General features: G+C 54.8%; 1 protein-coding gene across 3 annotated transcripts in view; it reads right to left on the bottom strand.

Moving 5' to 3' along the window:
• The window catches only part of SYNGR1 (synaptogyrin 1), a 28,905-nt gene extending 7,939 nt beyond the window's left edge, over positions 1 to 20,966 (bottom strand). The window contains exons 1-3 of one of the 3 annotated variants that reach the window (XM_059937004.1): positions 20,805 to 20,966; positions 1,601 to 1,838; positions 36 to 181 (exon numbers count right to left, since the gene is read on the bottom strand). In XM_059937004.1, the coding sequence (XP_059792987.1) occupies positions 36 to 181; positions 1,601 to 1,838; positions 20,805 to 20,903 (483 nt within the window). In that variant the 5' untranslated portion in view covers positions 20,904 to 20,966. The remainder of the gene's footprint in view (positions 1 to 35; positions 182 to 1,600; positions 1,839 to 20,804) is intronic. The other 2 variants (XM_059937007.1, XM_059937006.1) reach the window with 2 other exon arrangements.
• Between the last annotated feature and the right edge of the window lie 4,787 nt (positions 20,967 to 25,753).

Raw genomic sequence — 25,753 nt, 5'->3', positions numbered from 1 at the left:
CCGGTGAGTGCGGGCTGGGTGGGCGGTGTACTCACCCACGTGAAGATGGAGAAGAAGGAGAAGGCGATGGCAGCCCGGGCCGCGTCTGTCCCTTCGTTCAGCGGGTTGTCCTTGGGCTTGGAGACCTGCCACTGGTTGGCCAGGTAGCAGAAGCCCACGAACCAGAGGAAGGCCCAGAAGGCTGGGGTGTGCACGGGGCCAGGCGGAACGCCCGCATGGGGAGAGAGGGCGAATAGGGAGGAAATTGGAAACCGAGGAACAGGGGAGGTTCAAGAGCATGTCTCCCATGTTCCCCCACCCCCAAAGGGAGAGGAGGTGGGAGTCAGAGTGGGGAGAGCACAGGGAAGGTGCAGGCGAGAACAGAGAGGCCGGTCAGATGCAGAGCGGGACAGAGACCACAGAAAGGAACCAGCCAGGCCGGGAGCAGATCCAGGGAGGGCCGGGCAGTGAGAGGGAGGGAGAGACAGAGGGAAGGAGAGACAGAGAAAAGTCAGTCAGCCTCGGCCGGCGTTTCCCTAACCTCAGCCAACACAGATTTCCTGGCTGAATCCCTGACTGACCCATGGTCCACCCTGAGACCTGCAGCTCTCTGGGAGGAGCGTCCACCCAACCCCGCGCCTGACTGCAGCCTCCCAGAGAATTGGGCAGGGGATGATGAGGGGACGCTGGGGCCAGCCAGTCTGAGTCTCAACCACTAATGTGTCTGCAGCCTCACAAAGCCCCGAGGTTAGTGAGGGGCCCTTTGAGAGCCGAGGTCTGGGGAGTTTAGTGGTGCGAGTCTTGTGGCAACAAGATCTCTGGATGCCCACAGTCTATCCATAGAAGTCCAGAGCTGCTCAGGATAAAAAGCGTGTGTGCTGGGGGTGGTGCCTAGAGCCCAGCCCCTCCCAGAGGCACTGCTGGGGAACCCTGGGGCTCCATGGAACACAGTTTGAGAACCACTCATGTCATTCTAGTTCCTTCAAGTCTAAGGGACCCTGGGCCTCACTGCCTGCAAGCCAGGCACATCCTGAGAGTCCTGGGGCCAGGAAGTGGGGGGAGGTCCCAGCCAGACACCTGAGACCACAACCCTAGGCCAGTGACACCAAACCCAAGCACCCTCCAATCAGTCTCTCAGAACTCATGGGGACAGAGGCCAGGGTACTTCTGCCAAAGGCCCTTACTGAAGGGCAAGAGTGGCAGGTCACGGCAGCTCCCCAGCTCCAGGTCCTGACCCTCCCGGGGTACCTACTGTGTGCCAGGGCCTTCAGCCATCGCCTTGCTTACTTCTCACGGGGCTCCACCAGGGAGGGGGCCAGAAGAGGCCACTGAAAGAAGAGGGGACTCCTCTGGTCGTTGTGCTCCCCTCCCCGCATGAGCTGTGGGCTGTTCTGGGGTCTCAGGCCCAGCCCTGGTCCCACCCTTCCCTGCTGCCAGCCCTGTGACCCCAAGTCTGTCCCTTCACCCGCCTGCACCTCAGTTTCCCCATCTGGAAAATAGGGAGAAGAGTGGCAGCCGCCTCCCAGGTGTGCATGAGGATGAGCAGGACCACGGCCGGGACAGCCCCCTGTGGACTCTGTTGTGCTGGGGTTGGGGGGTGCCCACTGGGATGGGGGCTCACCCGAGACGCCGATGTCGGATAGGACGGCCTTCTTACGGTCCTTGACACTGCTGATCTGTGGGAAGTACACGTCCAGGGCCAGGTAGAGCAGGCAGGTGAGGAAGGCAAGCACGCCCACGGTCACGCCGTAGCCGCAGGCATTGGGGTTGCGGTTGTAGATGCAAAACTCTTCGCTCTCCGAGGGGCTGTTGAGATAGCCCTCATTCACGATGGAGGCGAACACCACGATGGAGAACACCTGCGGTGGCGGGGGAGGGGCAGGCGTGAGACCCCTCCCAGTACCAGCCCCAGGGGAGGGGAGGGCTGCCAACTCCCTCGGCCTGCTGCCTGCCTCTCTGTGAGCCCTCTTCACCCCAAACAGCCACAGGGCCGGTGTTAAGCAGGCATTTCAGAGGGCAGGCCCAGAGAGGGAGGGGAACTTGCTTGGGGTCACACAGCACAGGCGGGGTCAATCGCTTTCTTCTTCAGCTGCAGGCACTGAGGACCCTCCGACCACAGATGTGGCCCCGCTCCCCTTCCAGCCAGGTGCTGAGAGGTCTTCCTGGGCCCTGATACCACAGTTCCTCTAGGACTGGACCTGGCCTCCCAGAAGAAGAGGTCTCAGCCCTCTGGGTGGTGAACTGCCAAGCCAGGAAGCCCCCAGCTGATTCCTCCGGATGTGGGCACGTGCCCAGCCCCATTCTGTGCTCTCCTCTGCTCTGCAGAGCCACGGGCTGTTCTGGGGTCTCAGGCCCTGTCCTTGGTCCCACCCTTCTCTGTTGCCCAGGCCCTGACAAGTGGAAAGAATGATAAATGAAAAGAATACAACAGTCACAACCCTGTCAGTTACAGAGCAACAGGTCAATTACTTGCAGGACCCCAAGTGTAACATGTGTTACCTCCTTAAGTGCCCCCAACAACTTCCAAGACAGGTCTACTTCAGCTGGGCTGGCAGCCAGCAGAGGTGGTCCCCTAAGACCCCACCTCCTGGTATTCACGCATTTGTGCAATCTCCTTCCCCTACACTGTGGGCTGAGCCTAGCGATTTGCTTCTAAACAAACAGAATATGGCAAAAAGTGACGGGATGTCACTTGTGCGAGGAGGTTACAAAGACCCAGCCTCCATTGTGCTCACCCTCTCTTGACCCCTCTCACTTGCTTGCTCTGATGGAAGCAGCTGCCAGGTTTTGAGCTGCCTTATGGAGAAACACACGCAGCATGGACCTGAGAGAGGCCTCCAGTCAACAGCCAGCAGGGAACTGAGCCCCGCGGCCCACAGGGAACGAGTCCTGCCAGCACCATGTAAGTGAGCTTGACAATGGATCCTTCCTCAGCCTTCAGATGAGACCGCAGCCCTGGCTGACACCATGCTATGAGAGGCAGTGGCACCTCGCTAAGCAGATTCCTGGCCACAGAAACTGTGAGTAACAAATGTTTGTTGTTGTAAGCCACTACATTTTGGGGTGTCTTGTTACATAGCAGCAGCTAACGAATACAATCAGCATCATCGGCGTTTTGCAGATGAGGCAGGGAAGGTGTAGGTATTGGTTAATGTGCCCAGAGTCACACAGCTGGTACGTGGCAGAGCTGGCTTTAAACCCAGGGACCTGACTCTGAAGTTCCTGCTTTTTCCTCCTACCTCTCACCTCCCCGGAAACTATGATTACGAGGAGGTCCAGACCCAACTGACAAACAAACAAACAGGAAAACAACCTCAGGTGTGGCCTACAGTGAACTTGAGGTGCAGGCTGCAGAGGGTTTATTGTCCATTTTCCACTTCACTTTGCTTTCCAATTTTTCTACAATAAGGAACTAGAATTTCAATATGAGCCAGACACATTTTCGTCCTTAGCTAACACCTAGGATGGGAAGTGACCCCAGCGCAGGTGTGAGAAAAAATATAAGAAGCATCATTTTTTAAATTGTATCTTTTTAAGAAGTCTACACTTTACATGGGTTTTATAATGTACTGGATATATTAGTGTAGGAGTAATATATATAAAACAAATCCACATTTTTTATTGAAGTATAGTTGATGTACAATATTATATAAGTTACAAGTATACAATATAGTGATTCACAATTTTTAAAGGTTACATTCCATTTATAGTTATAAAATATTGGCTATAGTCCCTTGTTGTACAATAAATCCTTGTAGCTTATTTTATACGTAATAGTTTGTACCTCTTAATCCCCTACCGCTATATTGCCCCTCCCCACTAGTAACCACTAGTTTGTTCTCTATATCTGTGAGTCTGCTTCCTTTTTGTTATATTCACTAGTTTGTTGTGTTTTTTAGATTCCACATATAAGTGATATACAGTACTTGTCTCTCTCTGTCTGACTTATTTCACTTAGCATAATACCCTCCAAGTCCACCCATGTTGCTGCAATGGCAAAATTTCATTCTTTTTTATGGTTGAGTAAGTACTCCATTGTATATATATACAATATTTACCACATCTTCTTTATCCATTCATCTGTTGATGGACACTTAGGTTGCTTCCATTTCTTGGCAACTGTAAATAATGCATGAACATTGGGGTGCATGTATCTTTTCAACTCGGTGTTTTTTGTTTTTTTCAGATATATGTCCAGGAGTGGAATTGCTGGGTCATATGGTAGTTCTATTTTTAGTTTTTTGAGAAACCTCCATACGGTTTTCCACAGTGGCTGCACCAATTTACATTCCCCCCAACAGTGTATGAGGGTTCCCTTTCCTCCACATCCTCGTCAACATTTGTTATTTGTGTTCTTTTTTAAAAAATATTTATTTATTTATTTTGGCTGCACCGGGTCTTCATTGCAGCATGCGGGATCTTTAGTTGCGGCATTTGGACTCTTAGTTGCAGCATGCATGCAGGATCTAGTTCCCTGACCAGGGATAAAACCCGGGCCCCCTGCATTGGGAGTGCGAAGTCTTACCCACTGGACCACCAGGGAAGTCCCTGTGTTCTTTCTGATGATAACCGTTCTGACAGGTGTGACATGAGATCTCATTTTTGTTTTGATTTGCATTTCCCTGACGATTAGCGATGGTGAGCATTTTTTATGTGCCTGCTGGCCATCTGCATTTCCTCTCTGGAAAAATGTCTATTCAGGTCTTCTATTTTTTAATCAGGTTGTTTTTTTGGCGTTGAGTTGTATGAGCTGTTTATATATGTTGGATATTAACCTCTTATCAGCCATATCATTTGCAAATATTTTCTCCCATTCAGTAGGGTTGTCTTTTTGTTTTGTTCATGTTTCCTTTGCTGTGCAAAAGGTTTTAAGTTTAATTAGGTCTCATTTGTTTATTTTTGCCTTTATTTCCTTTGCTTTAGGAGATAAATCCAAAAAAATACTGCTATGATTTATGTCAAAGAGTGTTCTGCCTATGTTTTCCTCTAGGAGCTTTATGGTTTCCAGTCTTACATTTAGGTCTTTAATCCATTTTGAGTTTATTTTTGTATATGGTGTTAGAGAACACTCTGATTTTATTCTTTTACATGTAGCTGTCCAGTTTTCCCAGCACCACTTACTGAAGAGACTGTTTCTCCACTGTATATTCTTGCCTCCTGTGTCATAGATTAACTGACCATAGGTCCGTGGGTTTCAAATTTACATTTAATGGGAGGACTGATTCAAAAATTTTTCCTGAAGGACGGCATGAACTAAGGTTTGGAGACCACTGGTTCATGACACTGTGTGTTAACAAGGATTCTGACCCAAATGTCCTTCAATGGATGAATGGAGAAGTAAGCTATGGCACATCCATACAATGGAATAGTATTCAGCCATAAAAAGGGGCAGAGTTCTGATATATGCTGCAACTGGATGAACCTTAAAACAGGTGAAGAAAGAAGTGAAAGAAGCCCAGACACGAAAGGTCAGTATTATGATTTCTTTTATGTATCATACCCAGAATAGGCAAAACAGAGACAGAAAGCAGACTAGAGGTTACCAGGGGCTGGGGGAGGGAAGAATGAGGAGTGATTACTTAATGGGTATGGGGGGTATTTATGGGGTGATGAAAAAGTTTTGAAACTAGACAGGTGGTAGTTGCACAACATTGTGAATCCACTAAATGCCACTGAACTGTATACTTTAAAATGGTTTATTGTGGGTAATATGAATTTTTCTGCAATTCAAAAAAAAGAGAAAGGATTAGGGGTGGGGCTGTGTCCTGGTTCAGCCACGGGCACCGAAATGGGCAGTGGTGGCCTGTGAGCCACACATTTGCCAATCCTGATTTGGAAATGTACATGTCACCTCAATCTGCAGACCAGTGCAGGCCTCCTGGCACGCAGCTCTGCCCGGTCACAGGCTCTGTATCTTCACAATCTCCGCATGGAGCAGCAAGGGCAATTCGTACTGCCCCCAATTGACAGAGAAGGAAAACTGAGGCTCAGAAAGAGAAGGTGACACTGTTGTCAGGGTACAGGCTGAACTTGAACCCAGGTCTCTTGAATCTCAGCCCTACGCTCTCTTCCACCTGACCAAGCTCTCAGCCTCAGGAGGTGGGCCCTGAAGCAGGCGTGACCCTTTATTTCCAGAGACCCAGGGGATCAGTAGGAAAGCATCAGTGTGACAGGAACAGGCCGTGGGACTGGAATGGCAAGTCTGGCATTCAGGGGCACAGGAGGGGAGAGGCACGAAGTCCAGACTTCAAAGCAATTGTCAAAGGGACCCCTGGGCTACTGACAGCCCAGACAAGCAACGCAGACGCCACTGGGAGACAAAGGCGGGCTCTGACAGCCAGCTGCCTGGGCCGTGCACTGCACAACTCCAGGGACCGCCACTCACACAGTCCCTTGGGCCTGTGCACCAAGACAAGTCCAAGGCTCCTACCAGAAAACTGCCAGGTTGGGAATCTGAAGCCCAGTCCCAATGTCATCAGATGTCACCAATCCAGCAAAATGGAAAAGCCTCTTGATTAGACAGAGACTTCAGACGCTGAGGAGTCACACAGACCTGCTGGACTCAAATCCCAGGCCTGCTGCTCATGCTGTGTGGCCTCAGACAAACGACTTAACCTCTCTGAGCCTCAGATTGGTCCTCTGTGGAAAGTAACCTTCCCTCCAGGGCTGATGGGAGAATTACACACAAGTACACAGAGCACAGCAGTCAGGACTTAGTTAAGGGTGAACTCCCTTCTCCAGAGGCCCTGGGAGAGAAGGCAGAGCACCAGGAAGGCCCTCTGGAGCAGCACCTCCTAACAGACACGCTCCCTGGGGGCTGGAACAAGGCTGGACCCCTTCCCTAAAGCAGGCTGAGTGGAGGGGTGGGGGCTTTGGGGACAGCAGAGGAGGAACCATTAAGACGGGCCCTCTTGGCGGAGAGGAGCAGCGAGTCCTCAGAGAGGCCAGGAGGAAAGTGCTGGTGAGGACGTGTCCCCAAGAGAGGAAGCAGCAAGATCAAAACAGCTTCCGAGGGACCTGGCGGGGCCACGGAACCGGCAGAGCTGGCGTGCCAGCTCCCTGCGGCCAGTCCTTCAGGCCCTGAGCTCCCCGCCCTCCTCTCCGCCCACGGCTCCCTCCTGCAGACTTGGGCCTCGGTCAGGCATTCATCACAGGTCACAGGCTTCTCAGTGCCTTGCACTGTGCTGGGAGGGGGCGTCAAGGGGGACCGCGTCCGTGGAGCCCCTGCTGTCGGGGAGCTGACCGTCTGGAGGGACAGGAGTGAGGGGGCGAGAGCCTGGGTCAGATTACCCGGGCTTGCTGAATCCGAGCCAGGCCCCTTGTCTAGCGGGGTGACCTTGGCCTTAGCCTCTCTGAGTCTCAGTTCCCAACAACAATAGCACCTAAACCACTGACATTCTGTGAGGAATAAACGAGGTCCTACGTGTAAGGAAGAGCACGTGATGCAGAGTAAGCATCCAACAAATGCCAGACTGACACTAAACAAGTGGAATAGATAATGGAGGCAATGACCCACGGTGGCAGGTGCTGGGAAGAGGTGGCAGTGGTCAGGGAAGGGAGCCCTGAGCAGTGATTTCTGAGCTGGGCCAAGAAGGAGCCAGCCCTGCACAGATCAGGGGAAGCGTGTTTCAGGCACAGGAACAGAAGGGGCAAAGGCTGAAGGTGAGGGAAGGAGCGCGGCTGGAGCAGGGACCAGGGAGCTGGGGCTGGAGAGGCAATGGGGCAGGAAGCGGCAGGGAGGGCAGGGCCTGGTGGGCCACGGGGACATCGGATTAAATGCAGTGAGAAGCCACAGGAGCAACGCGATCTGGGTCTATGGATCATGGTCCCCACCCTGCAGCACGAAGGTCACCTAAGTGCCCCCGCCCCCAATCCCCGGCCCTGGGCCTTCTGGACACAATCCAAGCTTCTAGGGCTGGTGGTCAAGGTCCTCTAAGTACCCGCTCTGCCCGCCTCTCCCGGGGCCTCCCTTCCCTCTACTTCCCACCAGCCACCTACTTGCCCACCTCACACCCCCGGCCCTTTCCACTGTTTTCTTTCTGTAATATTCTTTCTACCACGCAGTAGGTGCTGGGCTATAACTAACTTTTCTGATTATGTTGGGTGGGGGTGGGGTGAGCTGCCCCTCTGCTGGGCATGCGCTACCCAGGGAGCTGACCGCTCTGCAGTCACAGGGCCCCCTGCCTCCGGGGCCTGGGAGGCCGCATCTCGGAGGCCAGAGAACTGGGGCTTCCTATCCGTTGTTCATTCATTTGACAGTATTTCTAAGCACCCAGTATGTGCCAGGCCCTGTGCGAGAGGCTGAGGGGGCAAGGTCCCTGTTCTCATCAGGAAGACAAACAGCTGAGAAACATGTACAGAAGTCCGGACAAGTGTCCCGAAGAAGCATCAAGCAGGGCAGGAGGAGACAGACTGGGTGAATGGCGGTCACCGATGTAGTGACCTTTGAGCAGACGCCCATATGCAGAAAGGCAGAGCCATGCAGATGTTGGGGAGAGACGTTCCAGGGAGAAGTAACCGCAAGTGCAAAGGCCCTGGGGCGCAAATAAGCTTGGTGCCTCGAGGAGGTGCACAGGGTGTGGCTGGAGCACAGTGAGCATGGGGAGGTCACCGAGGCAGGCAGGGGCCGGCCCCCAGGGCCTGCAGGGCAAGGCTGAGCTCAGGAGTCACTTTGGGGTTAACAGCAGGTGAGTGATTGATCTGACTTAGGTTTAAGAAGACTCACCCTGCTCATGGTGGAGAAAAGACTGTGGGGCGAGGGTGAAAGCAGGGAGACCAGCGGGGCTAATCAGCGCCCAGGTGAGGGACAAGGGGGCGGGGCTGGCATGGCCAGCGGGATGGGGTGAAGTAGTGGGGGCTGAATGTCCTTTGGAGGTAAAGCCACCAGCATCTGCAGACACTGGCCTGCTGCGGGGAGCAGGGGAAGAGCACGAGCAGGTCGGGGAGGGGCTGGGCTGGGTGAGAACTGGGAACAGAGGTGTCGTGCCACGTCCCCCGCAGGCTGCAGGGCTGGGCCAGGGCAGGGAGCCACCCCTGGACCAGGCTGAGAGTCTACAGATGGAGAAACTGAGCCCAGAGGAGGGGAAGAAGCGTTGCCAAGGCCACACAACAAGGCCCTTGCAGTCTCACCACACCCCCCGCAGGACCCTCTGGGCCCCAGGTTAACTCCTCCATTTAGCTGCAGTCTCCCCACCCCGAGTGGGAGGGAGCCTCCCAAAAGCAGGCCCAGGCCCCAGGTTTCTGTTCCACCGTCCAAGGCAGGAGGAACGGGGACTCCCTCAAGACCCACGATGTGACTGAAACACACGCTCTTCACTCCACAAGGTCCAGGTCCTTATTCTCATTTTACCCACGTCCAGGGAACTGCCCAGGTCCCACGGCTGTTTAAGGGTGGATGGAGTATTGACAAAAATGCGAGGCCGGTGCCCTGTGTCGGGCGGCCTCTGCGGTGACTTGCTAAGGCCGGATCGGCAGGGACGGCAGGGAGCACGCAGAGCAGCCACCAGAGAACCGGAAATTAAACCACAGTGAAATTCTACGCTGGCCGCAGTGGCAGAGGCATGGGAGGGAAAAGCTCACCCCAGCGAGCAGATCTGCTGCGGGGGCCGGAGACAGGTCTGCGGAGGCAGAACCAGCAGCCGGGAAACAGGAGAGGATGGAGGGCGAGGGCCTCGGGAGGTACTCAGGGGGGCCACTGGTCACAGGCAGGCACAGGAAAAACAACCTCCCTCCCTTGCACTAGAGAAAAATGTTTAAAAAAAAAAAAAATGCACCAAGGTAAACCGGGGCAACACTCTTTTTTTCACCGTCTTTATAATCCAATCCTGAGTCTTAAAAAAACAGATTCCAGATGGCACTTAGAGCAGAGCTATCTCAAACTCAGAAAAACAAATCGAAGGAATCTCAGCATCTCAGGCTCCTGGATTCAGAGACACACAGAAACAGAGACCCCAGAACTGCCAGACCCTGCCCTGGCCTCACATCTCTCCCTCTCCCACCCGATGACTCAACCATCCTAGGGGGCCAGCATTAGCAAAGCCACAGGCTGTTTGATAATTTCGCCCTAGCTGTTCCCACCTCCCAGAATGCCTTTCCCCACCTTCTTCATCTTTCAAATAGGAACGAACTCCTTCCCACCCTTCAAAACCCTGTTGGGAGGTGGTGACTTGCAGCTGCCTCCTGGGACACCCTCCTTCCCAGTCACTCTCGCCCCCCCTAACCCTGCACATACTCCTGCTTGGGATTCATCCACCGGTCTGTCCCCCCCCGGCCCACCCTCACCCCCGACCCTGAGCCAGCCCACAGCCTCTGCAGGGGCCCTGCACCCACTGGGAGGGCTTGACAAAAATCATCTCATTTAATTCTCATCAAAACCTCTAAGGAAAAAAATAAACCTAAAAACACCCCACAGATTAGGAGATACACACTACTATGCACAAAATAGATAAACAAGGTCCTACTGTACAGCACAGGGAACTATATTCAGTATCTTGTAATAACCTATAATGGAAAAGAATCTGAAAAAATATATATATACACCTATATGTATAACTGAATCACTTTGCTGTACACCAGAAACTAGCATTGTAAAACTCAACTACACTTCAATAAATAAACAAACAATAACAAAACGCCCACCCCCACAAAGCAGGCTTACTTAGCCCACTCCAGAAGAGGGCAGCTGAGGTTCCACAAGGCCAGGTCTCTGGGCAGCCCACAGCCGGACGACCCGGGGCAGGTAAGCATGGTGCCGGGCCTCCTGCCCAGGCCTGCCCCCGGTCCAGCCCCATTCCAGAATGTGAGCCAAACCTCGACCTTCAGCTGCCTCCCCGTGGAGGAATGACTTCCAGATCCCAGACTCTAGGACCAGCACGAGACCCAGGAGAGACAGCTGCTGTGCCGAGCCTGTCACCATCCCACAGTGCAGGAGGGGCCCGGCCCACTTTTCTCCACATCCTCCCAGAGAGCTGGCAGGCTGTGCCTGGGCCAGGGCCGGGCATCAGGCTAACTCGGGCTCCAGGGACAGCTGGGCCCAGCCAGCGTCGGGGACAGGTGGGGACAGAGGTTCCTGCTGTTCTCAGGGAACTTCCCAGAGGCCTGGCTTTAAACATCCTTAGGCACCTGCTGAGTCTTCCCCCAGACAAGCTGTCAAGAGATGAGGTCGGGAGCCCACGACCCTCTGGTCCTGCCAGCTCCGGACGGCACCTTCTACCTCACCCTGTACAGGGACATCTGTTCCCAAGACGGGGGAGCTGGGAGGAGTCCCCGGTCCCTGCCTCACGCTGCAGGCGGCCAGCGGACCCGCTCACCGGCTCTCCACTTCGCGGCATCGGCTACTGTCCCCTCCCAGGCCACAGTGTTGCTTGCCTGACTCAGGACAGTCTCCCCTCCCGCCTCCTCCAACCCATCTCCAGACGGGCGCCAGGGGGCACTCACCACTCCCCCCACTCTCACCAGTCCCTCCTGGGGCTGAGGATAAAGTCCAGCCCCGAAGACGACGACGACGGTCGTCTGCTGGTCTCACCTCTGGTCTCTCCCCGCCCCCAGTGACCTCCAGCCCCTCATCCATCTGCACACTGGCCCCCACTCAGCTGCTCAGACCCCAGAGTGGGTGCGTCCTTGAACCCCATCCAACCTGGCACTTGGGTCTATTTCTTCATCCTCCCCCAAACAACACTCAATTTCCTCCATGCAGCCCCCCGCCCCCGCCCCCGTGCCGGTCCAGGCCACCATCACCTCTTGCTAAGCGATGACAGCAGCTTCCCAGCCTCTTTGTGCCACTCCCGCGCCCCTGCACCATCCACTTCACTGGGGCTGAAAAGATCTCTTTAAACCTAAGTCAGATCGTGTCACCCCCTGCTGCATCCCACTCACCAGCACCCGCATGGTGAAATCCCCCTCCCCACCCCAACCCCCAGGGTTCCTGCCTTCCTCTCACCCTCCTCTCCTGCCACTCTCCTCTCGCTCCTTCCTAAGCTCATTCCTGCCTCAGGGCCTTGGCACCGGCTGTTCCCTCTACCTGGGATGCCTAGAGTTCCCCAGATCTTCCAGGCTGGCTCCTGCTGGTTCCTTCTCAACATCCAAATCTCAATGCAAGCCACCTCCTCAGAGAAGCTCTCCGGACCTGACTCCCAATATTCTCCAATACCCCCATTTATTTTCTTGATAATCTCATTACATATTTTTTTCTTATTTTTTGGTTCAGTTGTTGGGTGTATGTCTCCACTCCAGACCCAGAGGGAGGGTCAGGAAAGGCTTCAAGGTGAGTGAACAGCAAGCCTGATAGATGGGCAGAGGCACAGGCAGCACGAGAATTGGGAGAAAGACTATATTCTCTCCTCAGCATCCTTGGCTTGCATACCTCTGACCACAGGGAGCTCACTCCGTAACAGAGGGCTGCCACGTCCTCTCCCTCGCACGAGCTGAGCCCGCCTTCCCCGCCTTCCTGCCGGCATCCCCATGAAGTCCTCAACTGGCCTCCTGGGCCCCACGGAAAGAGTGGACCAGGAAACGGGCAGCCGAGCGTTTGAGGGATGAATCAGGCTGCAAGGGCCCCCCTTCACGGGAACGGGCCCTGCCTCTCCCTGGGTCACGTGAGGGAAAGGGCTGAAGCCAACGCAGGGGCGCGTGACGGGCACCGGAGGGGGGGGGGGGCACTCGGCTTCCTCAAGAGCCTCGTGCAGAGCCGCAGGGCGGGGGCGGGGCAGGCGGGCTCCCTTCTCTCCTCCCAGGCCCGGCCCGGCCACCACCTCTGCAGCCTCAGAAGCAGGGACCTGCTGCGGATTAGGCCGTAATCTTCCCGCAAGCTGTCTCCTCCCGCAAGCTGTCTCCGTGTGCTCTGCGCAGTGGGGGTGGGGAGTGGGCTTGCGGGCAGGGGCCCTGTGCCCGCGGCACTGAGACTCGCTCGAGCCGGTGATCTGAAGGCTCCCCTGTCTTCTCCCTCCTGTGGCTGCACAAACACCAGGAGAGCAGGGAGCCTCCTTAGAAACGGGGAAACTGAGACCCAGGCCTGAAGACTGGAGACTTGAATGGGGACGGTGGGTGGACGGAGGAGGACAGAGCACTGCAATTCCCGGCCTCATTCACCCACGTGTGAGCCATGACAAGATGCCAGGTGCCGTCTGGCACTGGGGATACGACAGTGACCTGACAGACACGGTCCCTGCCCCCCAGAGCTTACAGCCCATGGGGCGTGGCGGGGGGGGCAGCAGCCTCTCATCACCGCCCTGCCGCGCCTCTCCGCCTTGGCCTTGGCCTTCACCCGTGCTGCCCCTTCTGCTTGGAATGTCCCCCCTCTCCGCCTGGCTGGCCCCATCCCTCCCACCTGTCCCGAGCCCGAGTGAGCCTGAGTGAGCGTTCCCTCACTCTAGGGCTTATGCTCACCTCCATATTTTAAGTGGTTTCTCAGCCACTTTTCCCGCCACTAGACTGTGAGTCTCGCAAAGACCAGGCACATTAAAGAGAAGGCGACAGTCCTGCGGCTGTCGGAACCAACGGGAGGACGTACGAACCCCTCACTGCACCAGATGCGGCCGTGAGAGCCATTAATAACAATTGGCCACAGGATTTGGCAACGTGAAGGTCACGGATGATCTTGACGAGATGGAGAGGTGAGGGCGAGAGCCTGAGCAGGGCGCAAGTGAGAGAAAACCGGGGGAGAAACACCAGAGACAGTGACCATAGACAAATCTTCTGCAAGACCAGAGGCACGGGCAAGGGGGTGGGAAGAACTCACATTTGTAAGCTGATGGGAAAGAGCCAGAGTGGAGGATGGAGGCAAGGGCGGAGGGAGGGAGGGAAGAAGGGAAGGAGGGCATCTGAGTCCTCGAGCAGGTGAGAGGGTGCCCCTGGTGGACCCTGCGAGGCTGGCCTGGCCACCAGAACAGGAGAGAGCCTGGGGGAGGGGCGGGTGTGAGGAGGCCAAGGGCAGATGCAAGCAGGGCTTTGCCAGGTGAGCGCAGAGATGCAGGAGGGCCAGAGCCGGGAGCAGGTGGGTGAGACCACCAGGGAGCCCAAGCTGGAGAGGGGGACGGGGAGGATGGGGTGAGGGCCGGTGCACAGAGGGAGGGTCCCAGGCTAAGGACCGTGCGCGAGGCAGAGCGCTGGAACCACAGGAGGGCTGGGGAGAGGCGGACACCTGAGTTCTCGCCAGGAACGAGGGCCAGGCCCAGGGTACACCCAGCGAGAGTGGCTGAGGCAGGGAGGACAAGCCTGTGGGAGGCTGGGGGCCCAGGAAATGAGAGGCCAGGCTGTGAGAAGGATCACGGAAGCGGGAACTACGGGGAGCAGGACGGAAGGCGGGACGGTGCTGAGGGACAGGGGAAGTGACCTGGGGCTGGCCTGCAATGAGGGGAGTGGCTGGTCCAGGGCTGCGATGAGATTCACAGCTGGGGGAGAATGGTCTGGAAGCAGCCTCAGGAGCCGGGAGGACCGTGTCCCATCTCCAGGCCCAGCGGAGGGAGGGCATGAGGCAAAGAACAGCCCCCACTGAGAAGGCTGCTGGGGAAGCAGGGTCTGGGGGTGGGGAGGCCAGGTTACAGTGCAACTGACAAAAGGTGTCAGGGATGTTCAGAGCGGGGGCCAAGATTTGGGGAAGACCATGTCCTCTTGACCCCTGGACCCTGAGTCATTTGAGGAGCCGGGACGGTTGGGGTCCCTAGGTGATGGCTTTCTGAATACTCTGGGCCTGACAGCCTGGGACTGTCCTAGCCACCCCTTCCCCGCCGTCCCCCTCCCCCCATACCATCTTCCCAAGCAGAGGTGGGGGTGAGCACGACTCCCTCCAGGAAGGGAGGGCTTCCCCAGAAACACAGGGGCACGGGCCACCCTGCCGGCTCCAGCTGACACCGTTCTGCTCCTGCAGTATGGATCTGGGGCCCAGGTTCCCCCTGCAGGCCCCCACAAAGCATCAGGGGTGCGGGAGGCCGGTCCTTGACATCACTTCTTTAAATACTGACCAGTCCCGAAGTTCCCAACCTACAATCCACTAGGAGCAAGAGTAGCATTTGCTGAGGGTGGAGAGGCTGGGAACCACCAGCCCAATCTGACTACCCTTTTCCCATCTGATAGATGGGGAAACTGGGGCCCAGAGAGCACTGGCATCTTGCTCACGTCACACCACCTGTCAGGGGCGGAGTGGGCGCAGAACACACACGGGCTCAGGCCTCGGGCCCCAGGCACTTCCTGACGCTCTGCCCTGCCTCTCCTCCCACCGGACAGCTGGTTCTTCCGGTGTAGGTGCCAAATGTGGCTCCGTGCCAGCTCTGCCATCTGCCCTCTCCCTTTCCTCCCTCCTCCTCCTGGTTCTTCCTCCTCTCCGCCCTCCCCCCACCCCGAGCCTTTGTTCTTTCTCCCCAGGCTCAAGCCTGCCTAACAGCTCTGCACAAGTGGCCGTGTGGGACTCCCCATGTGGCTGGGAACTCCCCAAAGCAGGAAGCAAGGGCCACTCCCTGGAAGTCGGGCGTGGGCTGCAATCCCAGCAGCTCCAGTTAACCTGTCTGGGCCTCAGCATCTCACCTAAAGTGGGGGTAACGACACCCACTGGACAGGGATGTCACGTGCCTAGAGGAATGAACAGGATGGCAGGCCCTTTGTACATCCATTTTCACAAATCGAGTCCGCCCTGAACCCAGGCACTCCAATCCCACGTTACAGGTGAGGACTTTCCAAGGTCCCTCTCTGGTGGCCCTGGTCTCGATGCCAAACCCAAGACTCCTCAAGCTCCCACACTGCCCCAGGACACGAGGAAATGCCCAAGACGCATGCAGAAACCTATCAGCCGCGTCTCCTGATGACCTCCTTGTCCTGACTCTCTCCCAGGCCTGAGAGAGACGGACCAGCCAAAGGTCAGCCACAGGCAGGCGAAGAGGTCAAGAAGATTCCGAGACTGTCAGCGATACATGCCAAAGGAGCACAGGACATGCCTGCGTGGACCCAGCTCCCTGAGTAAGTGACAGGGCCTTGCCCGGTGCTGGGAGGGGACAGGCTAGACCCCACCACACATTTCCTGCTGGGCCTCCTGCCCCCAGAACCCTCCCCAAGCCATACCTCCACATGGTGCCGCAGGGAGCTTCCGAAACACACCTCTTCTCTGCTTAAAACCCCTCTCTGAGGCTGTCCATGGCCCTCCGATGCAGCCCAGCTTGTGAAACTGGCATCCAAGGCCGACCCTGGGTTGCCCACCCTGCCTGCCCCCCACACCTCTTTGACTTGCTCTCACTCACACACCCGGGGTCCCCAGGAGCTCAGCAACGTTTCTAAAACCCACTCAGACCTTGTGCCCCCAGGTATTTATTTATACATGTTGTTCCTCCCACCTGGAATGCACCTCCCCCCCACCTTCTTTATTAGGACCAACACAGGGGTCACCTCCCCCTGGAAGCCCTCCACGCCCCCTGGCAGAGGTACCTACTCCCCACTGGATTTCCTTCTTGTTGCATCCCAAGCCTTCTGGATGGCGCCTGTCGACTCAATTCTGTTCTCACTGGACTGAGAGCATCTCCGGTGGGACACACAGGCTGGCACCGAGCAGGCACTTGGTATTTGTGGAATGAATGAATGAATGCCAGAGCTGGCCAGAGGCTCTGTCTCCACCCTGGACCCATTTCACCCCAGCCCCTGCAGGCTCTAGAATTTCTATGTGGGACAGCTAGAGTGTGGCAATCTGGTTGGGTACGGAGACGAGGGGTCTCATTTTGAAGCTGCTGCGTTTGCAAAGCAAACTCAGCTTTTTTTTTTTGGCTGAGCCTCGCAGCATCCGGAATTCTCCGACCAGGGATTGAATCCGCGATCCCTGCAGTGGAAGCACGGAGTCTTAACCATTGGACCGCCAGGGAAGTCCTGCAACCTCAGCTCTTATACTCAGTGTTTGCTTGGAGTGATTGAGGGGGTCTGATAAAAATGAGGGTGTAAAACTGCTCCCTCAAGCCACTCCTTGGGGCCACTGTGACTCAGACAGGGAAGCCACGGGGAGTACACTGAATGTGGACCCATGTCCACATTCAATGTGGATTGAAACTGCGGCTCTGACAGTCCAGGGCCCAGTAGCTCTGTCTCTAGTCAGTAGAGAAGTCACCTCCAGCCTGCCCCTTACTTCTGTCATGGGAGGGATGACACCCACCCTCCTTACAACATCCTGAGTGTTACAGCCAAAGCCCTTAAGAGATCAACCCTGAAAATGGCAAAATTTCAAACATTTTATTGTTTTATTTTTGCCAAAACAGAGCATTAATTAAAAAAAAAAGAAAGAAAGAAAGAAAAAGAAACCCTCTCATCTACCAGCGCCAATATTCTTTTCCCATACGTCATTTCAAAGCTCTAAAAGGATGTAAATTCCAAATAGAAGGTGGTCCTTTATATGAAATCAGCTAGCTCCCTGCTGAAACTCCACTTCCCCCCACCTGGCTCCAGGTAAAGAAAGGGGTCACTGACAGGCTGCAGGATCGGGGCAGGATTGGGCATCTCTGACCCAGCCCAGCCTCCGCTTTCCGATGAGGAGACAGAGGCAGAGGGGGTGGCCACAGCTGGTGCCAGATCTCCTGGCCCCCGGCTAGCACAGCCCACCTCCCCGCCAACCCAGGTCAGAGGAGGCAGCTCTGAGCTCACCCTGGACACTGTCCCAACTTAGCCATCACCTCCTCGCCCAGGGCAGGAAGGGTCCAAGTTGGGATCAGGGTCCATTCCTCAATTCCCGCTGTGAGTAATCACCCCCCCCCCCCCGCCGCCCAGGTGTGTGTGGGGGGTCGGGGGAGGTGGTGTAGGGCACACAGGGGCAGAGAGGAGCTGAGAAAGCCTCAGTCAAGAGATAAGGGGTCCTGCAGGCCTGGGGGCTCAGGTTCCAGGGTAGGTCCAGGTTTGGTGACTCCCTGAAGCTTACATGTTTGGGGACCCACTTTCAAATAAACAAATAACAGAAAAAAGATCTTTCTCTTACAAATTTTACAAAATCGCAAGCCCATGTGTTCACGTTGTTAGGGCCCTACAGGGCGGCAGAAGGGGTCTGGGGAGCACAGGAGTCCTGGATAGAGTGACCAACCGTCTTGTCTGTCTGGGACAGGGGGGCTCCCAGGACATGGGACTTTCAGTGCTGAAGCCAGGAAAGTTCTGGCAAACCCAGGGCAAGCTGGTGCTGAATGCTCAGGCTCCATTAGCTCGAAGGTGAAGCTTAACGCCAGCCAGACTCTGCCTGCCAGACCCTGCGGTGAGCAAGCAGAGGGAGCTCGAGGGAGGAGGGCAGGCGGCCGTGTGCGTCCACTACGTGCCCCCACGTGTTAAAATGTCTCAGTGCATCACGTGTTTTTGAAAAAGACTGGTAGGAGATAGCAGCCCTCCCTAAGTGGTGGGATCACACGTGCTTTTTTTTCCAATTTTTTTTTTTTTTGGTGAAATACACACAACATAAAATTTACCATCTTAACCATCTTTAAGTGTACAGTTCAGTGGTATTCAGTACATATATATTGTTGTGCAACCATCTCAAGTGATTTATGTTTTCCAATAATTGGCAGGTATTACTTCTATGATCAGGAAAAAACCTATATATTTTTTAAAAGTTCAATCAGCCTGTTATCAGATACCTCTGCTCACGCAAAGGTAGCGAGCAGGGCTGGGAGACTGTTGGGGGCCTCCGGGGGGATTTGAACATTGGATGGGGGTTGACCCAGATGACCCTTATCCTTTCCAAACCTGAAATCCCAGGACTTCAAACTCTTCCTGAGCCAGGGGAAGCACTGTGCTTTGGAGACAGGAAGATCCAGGTTCAAATCCTCCATCTGCACTTACATGCTCAGTAACTTTGGGCCTCTCTGAGTCTCAGTTCCCTCAAGTGTGATACAGACTGTTGGGGGAACTAGCCAGGTAATCGTGAGAACAGCCCTGCATACAGTGGGTGCTCAGTGACTTTTTCTCTCTTCTGCTTGGAATGTCCTCCCGGCACCTTGATGTGCACACATGTAAACCCTCCTCATCCTTCCAGGCCCAATTTGACATCGCCTTCTCCAGGAAGCTTCTCTGATTGCTCTCCTGGTTTTGCCGGCCTCTGCCTGAGGGTGCCTGGCTCACTCCCCAGCGGGACTGTAGGCTCCCTGAGCACTAAGGGCTGCGTCTGAGTCATGCCGCCTTCCCTGGAAGCCTAGCCAACTCAATAAAGCTTTGCTAAATGAAGCCCTCACCGGCAGAAGTGAACCAAGCAGACAAAACGCCCACACCCCCTCACAAAGCCAGTGACTTCATGCTCCGGGCCGGCGGAGGGGAGCAGTGTACAGAGCCGGCCCACCTCATCAGGCAGGTGTCTCCCAGAGCTCTACCTTTGCCGAGGACCTGCCAGGGTCTCTGGGGAGCTGGAGACCCCACGGATGAATGAACTCAGCACCACAAACCCTCCTGGATGCACCCAGGGTGCCAGGCCATGTGCCAGCACCGGGGACCCAAAGACTAAAGAACAGGGCTTCCCTGCCCTCAAAAAGCTCCCCATCTGGTGGGCACTTGAGAAAAAGGGGTTTAAACGTGGCCACCCTTCCTGTGGCACCAGAGGGAGGTTTGAACGTTTTTAGACAAAGGAAAGGTAGCTCCCTTTCCCTCTGGGAGGCCAGAGATAAACACTCCAGCTGTCCCACCCATCACACCCTTATATGGCCCTGAAAATCCAGGAAGTGAGGGAGCTTGAGCACCCCACAGCTGGCTTTAGGCTTAGCCCCCTGGGGGGGCTGATAGGGCCCCTGCCCAGCGTCCCCAATCCAGGCCTTTCTGATCTAGGCCCACAGGAAGGCGCCGGCAGGCCTGCAGAGGCAAGACCCTCTAGTGAGGGGGTCTGGGCAATGGCCAGCAACCCTAGGGAGGCCCAGACACCCCTCCCCAGACAGCAGCAGGCCTCCTTTCCCTGGGGCGCTGCCCAGGTCATGTGAACCCCTCCCTGTGTGCTGACTCTGTCCCATCCTCCTCTCCCCGACCCCAGGTTTGAACAGGGATCCCCACTCAGCTCTCTGCACTGAGGGATTCTGCCCTCGCCAGGCTGGAGGTCCAGAACGGGCTTCTCTGCTCTTCCCGGTGGTCAGAGGACCTCTCTCACGCCCTCCCGGCCCACGGTCCCCTCAGGCATCCAGGTGTCTGCACGAATTCGGGAAATATCCGAGCCCAAGGAGGTCTCAAGGAGGCTCCTCCCACCCCGCTACAAATCGAGAAACTGAGGCAAGCGAGAGGAGGTGACGCTGCCCACCTCGGAATTTAACTCCTCGCTTTCCGTGAACATTTCTCGGGCGGCTTCCAGCCCAAGGTCACGCTGCAGAAAGGCAGTTCCCGGGGAGAGAGACCAAGTATCCGGCTCCCGACGCGTCGCTCCACACGAGTCCAGTTAAGCCACAAAAACCCGGTTTCCTGCCCTCTCCTCCTTGATCGTCCATGGCAAGAGCGCGTGCACCCCGCGAAACGATCCACGCCCCGATCCACCCCCGAAAAAAGGCCACCTGAAACCAGGGTTCCGTCCCCACGGTCGCCGGTCCGCCCAGGCGGCCGCGCGCAACCCGAACCGCGAGGCGCCAGGTCGCGGCCTGGAGGTCACCGCGATGGGGGGCGGGGGGGAGAGTAAGAAGTGGGACACCGGGAAGCCAGGGGTCGGGGAGCAGGCGCCCCCGCGAACGCCGGGACCCCCGCCCGGAGCCCGGGAAGGATGGAGGGGCGGGCGCCAGTACGCCGGCCGGACGGCTCCCCACCCGCGGCCGCGCCCGGGCAGCAAGCCGGGTGGGGTTGGGGTCCGTCTGGGCGCGCCGCCCTCGCCCGCGCCCCCACCCCGCCCCATTCCCTGCTTGGCTGGGCCACCCAGCCGTCCTTACCCAGGACACGACGCGCAGGATGGTGTGCGGCTGCCGGACCAGGGTGTAGGGGTCGAAGGCGCCCCCGGCTTTGCCCGCTCCGTACGCACCCCCTTCCATCGTGGCTGCACCCGCGCGGTGCACCCCGCTCGGCGCGCGCCGCCAGCCCGTGCGCGTGCGCGGCGCCACCGCCCCCTCCCCTGCTCGCGCGACCGGCGAGGCCGAGGGCTCCCGCGAGGGGGCGCCGTAAGCCGAGGGCGCCGGGCGGGAGCGGCGCGGGCGGGGGGGTCGCGCGCGCCCTCGATCGTGGGGACGCGGGTGCTGCGGCGCCGGCGGAGGGCGCGCTCGTCACTGGCTTAGTGACCTCTTTGCTGAGTAGGGGGGACGGGGGGGTGCAGTAAATGCAGGTCTTGTCCCCGCCCCCGGGTGGCGGGTCTGCCGGGCCGCCCTACCCACTCCGAGCCTACGGCCCTGGATGAAACCACCTTCGTGACATTTTTGCTGGTTTCTTGTCGCTCTGTCTGCCCCCAATATAGTGAGCGGACAGGGGCCGCGTTTGTACTCCTCATGGGGTGCATGGGACACAGTAGGTGCCGCAGGACTTCTCGAATGAATGAACCACGAATGAATAACCCTTCTCTCAGAGCCTTCTAAAGCACAGCCCCACCGCCCCGGAGGACCTTTCCACCCTGTTTTTACGCTGACGTCACGTGAGTCCCCGTGTCTGCGCACCCCCAACCCCCAGCCTGGAGGGGTCCGAGGTACCTGACTCAGAGGCAGAGACTGAGGAAGGGCAATTGATTCTTTATGAGGCACCCTCACCCCCACCCCACCAGCACGCTACCCTTTTCCTTAATCCACTAATTAATCATGTAGTTATTTGTTCATTGTCCTCCTCTGCTAGTCTGCGAATTTTGTCTGACTTGTTCACTGCGGTAGCCAAGGGCCTGGCACACAGTAGGTGCTCAGTAAACAGACCCTAATCCCCATCACCCCATCACTGCTTGGCCTAGAGCTCCAGCTTTCATGGAAACCGAGGCTGGATGGAGGAGTGCTTGCTGCAGTGAGAATGACTGCCTTCCAGGTCTGGCTCTTAGCATGACCTGTAGTCCCTAGGGCCTCATGTCTCCACTGGTTCCAGGAGGCTGTTGGATAAGGATGTCTATCTGCAGGGGCCTTTGCTGTCCTGGTGATGACAGAACATGCTGCATCCTGTGATGACAGGACACCAGATCCGTGCGGAGGAAATGTGGTGGGTGTGAGGCCACCCCTTATAAACATTCCATAGACAAATGTCCATCTTAGGCTCTGTTTAGTGAGTGTTAACTCAGCACCAGGCCCTGAGCTAAGGGCTTTACATACGTTATCCCATTTAATACAGCAATCATATTCTATGATTATATGAAACTTCTAGAAGCAAACAGAAATTTTTTGTGACTTTGGGTTAGGCAAAGAGTTCTTAGATACGATACCAAGAGCATGATCCATAAAAGAAAATCGATAAATTGGACTTCGTCAGAATTAGGAACACTCATCTGGGGACTTCCCTGGTGGTCCAGTGGTTAAGGCTCCACGCTCCCAATGCAGGGGGCTGGGGTTCGATCCCTGGTCAGGGAACTAGATCCCACATGCCGCAACTAAAAGATCCCGCATGCTGCAACTAAAAGATCCCACACGCCACAACAAAGATCCAGCACGTGGCAATGAACATCCCGCGTGCCACAGCTAAGACCCAGCACAGCCAAATAAATAAATAAATAAATATTAAAAAAAAAAAACACTCATCCAAAGACCTTGTTAAAAGACTGAATGAAAAGGCAAACCACAGTCTGGGAGAAAATATTTGCGAAGCACATTTCGGACAAAGGATTTGCGTCCCAAATATATAAAGGACTCTAAAAAGTCAATAATAAGATAAACAACCCATTTTTTAAAAAATGAGCAAAAGATTCGAACAGACACACTTCACCAGAGAAGATATACAGATGGCAACTAAGCACATGAAAAGATGCTCAACATCACTAGTAATTAGGGAAATGCAAATTAAAATCAATGAGATACTTCCACACACCTATTAAAATGGCTAATGTTTTAAAAATTTGACAATTTAGGGCTTCCCCGGTGGCGCAGTGGTTAAGAATCCGCCTGCCAATGCAGGGGACATGGGTTCGAGCCCCGGTCTGGGAAGATCCCACATGCCGCAGAGCAACTAAGCCCGTGAGCCACAACTACTGAGCCCGCGTGCCACAACTACTGAAGCCCACACGCATAGAACCTGTGCTCTGCAACAAGAGAAGCCACTACAATGAGAAGCCCGTGCACCGCAACAAAGAGTAGCCCCCGCTCACCGCAACTAGAGAAAAGCCCTCGCGCAGCAACGAAGACTCGACGCAGCCAAAAATAATAAATAAATTAATTAATTAAATTGAATAAAAATTTGACAGTTTTGAGTGTTAATGAGTATTTAGAACAACTAGAACTCTTGTACATTGCTGATGAAAATACAAAATAGTACAGCCATTTAGGAAAACAATCTAGCAGCTTCTTATGGCAGTAACTATACATTTGCCATATGACCTTGCAACCCCTCTCCTAGGTATTGACCCTAGAGAAACGAGAAGTTACGTTCACACAAAACCCTGTACAGGAATTTTTATGGCAGTTTCATTGGGAATAGCTGAAATCTGGAAACAACCCAAATGTCCCTCAGCTGTAGATCGTATAAAAAAAATTGTGGAACATTCATACAATGGAATACTACTCAGGAATCAAAAGGAATGAACAACTGATACACTCAACCACAAGAGACTACAGACTACACGACTTCCTTTACGTGACATCCTTACAAAAGCAAAACTGTAGGAACAAAAAACAGACCAGTTGTTGCCAGGGGCTAGGAGTGAGGTTGGGGTGTGCGTGTGTGTGTGTGTGCAGGATTTACTACTAAGAAGCACAGGGAAATTTGGGGGGATGATGGAACCATTCTATATCTTGTTTGTGGTGATAGTTATACAATTGACTATATATGTTTGTCAAAACTTGCAAAAATGTCCATAAAAGTGTGACTTTCACTGTATTGAAGTTATACCTAATTTTTTTTTTAATGGAGAAAAAAGGTGCAAGGGTGATGGGCTGAATCAGTGAGTAATATTCAGATCAGTGAGTCATGTTAATTCATTTATTCATTCAATAAATATTTATCTGAAGCCCACCATGCATTAGGCTTTGTGCTAAGCATAGGGCCATAAGAGTGAAGAATTTAGAGACTGTCCCTAGACCTTCCAGCACTAAGGTTTGATCACACTAATGAATTAAATCTCAGAAAGGGTAGTGTTCAGGAACCTGAGCTTCAGACTGAGATATTCTTGGGTGGACGTCCTGGCTCCCACCACCCTTCACTCACTGTGTGACCTTGGGCAAATGGCTTCACCTCTCTGTGCCTGTTTCCTCATCTGAAAAATGGAAATAAGCATAGTACCTACCTCTGAGGATTATTGACAGGACTAAAGGAGAGAACTCACAGAATGTGCTTAGAATCGCGCTTGATACAAAGAATGAGCTCAATAAACGTTAGTGAGCTACCCATCCCCGTTGGTCTTCAGGGTAGCTGTGTACAACAGGGTATATAGGCACTTTCTTAGAAACACAAAGCTATAAATGGTGGGTAGCTTCCCGACTCACCCAGGAACCTCTACTTTTTAACTATCATTGCAGGTCATAGAAACCTCCTCTTCTACTGTCTGTATTTATGTGTTCTGCATTAGCGGCAAGGGCCAAAGGAGGAAGTCAGGCTGTCCTTTGTAGGTCAAGCTTTTGCAAACGCAGAGCTGCCTGGATCATGCCTTGTACAGCCTGGTCGTTCAAGTTCCCAGCCCAGGCTGAGCTATAACTCGCCTTTGTTCCTTCTCTCCTGCCCCCTGGAGGCCGCTTTGTTATGGAAGGTGTTTGGTCTGTTTTTTGCGAGCGTGGAGTTACCTGGGCAAATGGGCAATGCATTCATTGTATTTGAGTGCATGAGCCACAGCATAATGATAACGTTAAAAATTTGCCAAAGGTACCTTTCTGGAGAGCTGTTTGGCAGTGTGTTTCAATTGAATAAAGAATGTGCCATTTGATACAGAAATCCCATTCTTTTCCCAAGGAAGGGATGTAGGAAGTACACACAGATCTAGTTAGCTCTAAGACCGGGTTGCACGTTCACCTAGTCATTTGTTCAATATATCTGTAACACCACTGTGCGCCAGGTCATTGAAGACCCTTGGGATCCAACAGTGACATAGTACGTGGTCTCTTTGATGCTCCTCCCGCAGAGAGGCGGAGTCTATGTCTCCTCCCCTTGAATATGGGCAGGCTTGTGATTCATTGATCAATAGGATGGCCTTGTGCCCTTTTCCTGGCCCAGGTCTTAAGAAAATATCAGCTTTCACATTCCACCTCTTGAAACACTCAGCCCTGAGCTGTCATGTAAGAAGTCTGACTATGTTGACACCACTGAGACATCATGTCCATACTCAGGTCAAGAATCCCAGCTGAGGGAATTCCCTGGCAGTCCAGTGGTTACGACTCAGCACTTTCCCAGCCGAGCCCATCCTTCCAGCCATCACCACCGCTGTCCTGAACCCTCCAGACTGATCATGTACCAGCTGAATGCCACAGAGCAGAAATACGAGCTCGGGAGAGGGCTGAAGTCATGGATACTTGAGCTCTGCATCCAAGTAGCCACTGAAGCTTTGGCTTTTGTAGCATAACAGAGATTAAAACTTTCCAAAAGAGACAGAACCTGAGCCAGGCTCTTGCCTGAACTCAGCAACAGGGGTGGCACTCCATCACTGGGAAAGGAAGCAAAGAATAGAACTGCAGGGGATTCTTGCCTGGGACTCTCACTTAAGAAAGTGATGGGTCCAGGAAGGGAGGACAAAGATTTAGCTTGCCGCCGAATGCTGAAGCAAGCCTCCCACTGCAACCCCAAA

This window comes from Balaenoptera ricei, chromosome 10, assembly GCF_028023285.1.
Source record: "Balaenoptera ricei isolate mBalRic1 chromosome 10, mBalRic1.hap2, whole genome shotgun sequence".
In the NCBI taxonomy this organism is placed as follows: Eukaryota; Metazoa; Chordata; class Mammalia; order Artiodactyla; family Balaenopteridae; genus Balaenoptera; species Balaenoptera ricei.
The sequence above is the reverse complement of the archived record's forward strand: the minus strand, read 5'-3'. Positions and strand labels throughout refer to the sequence as shown.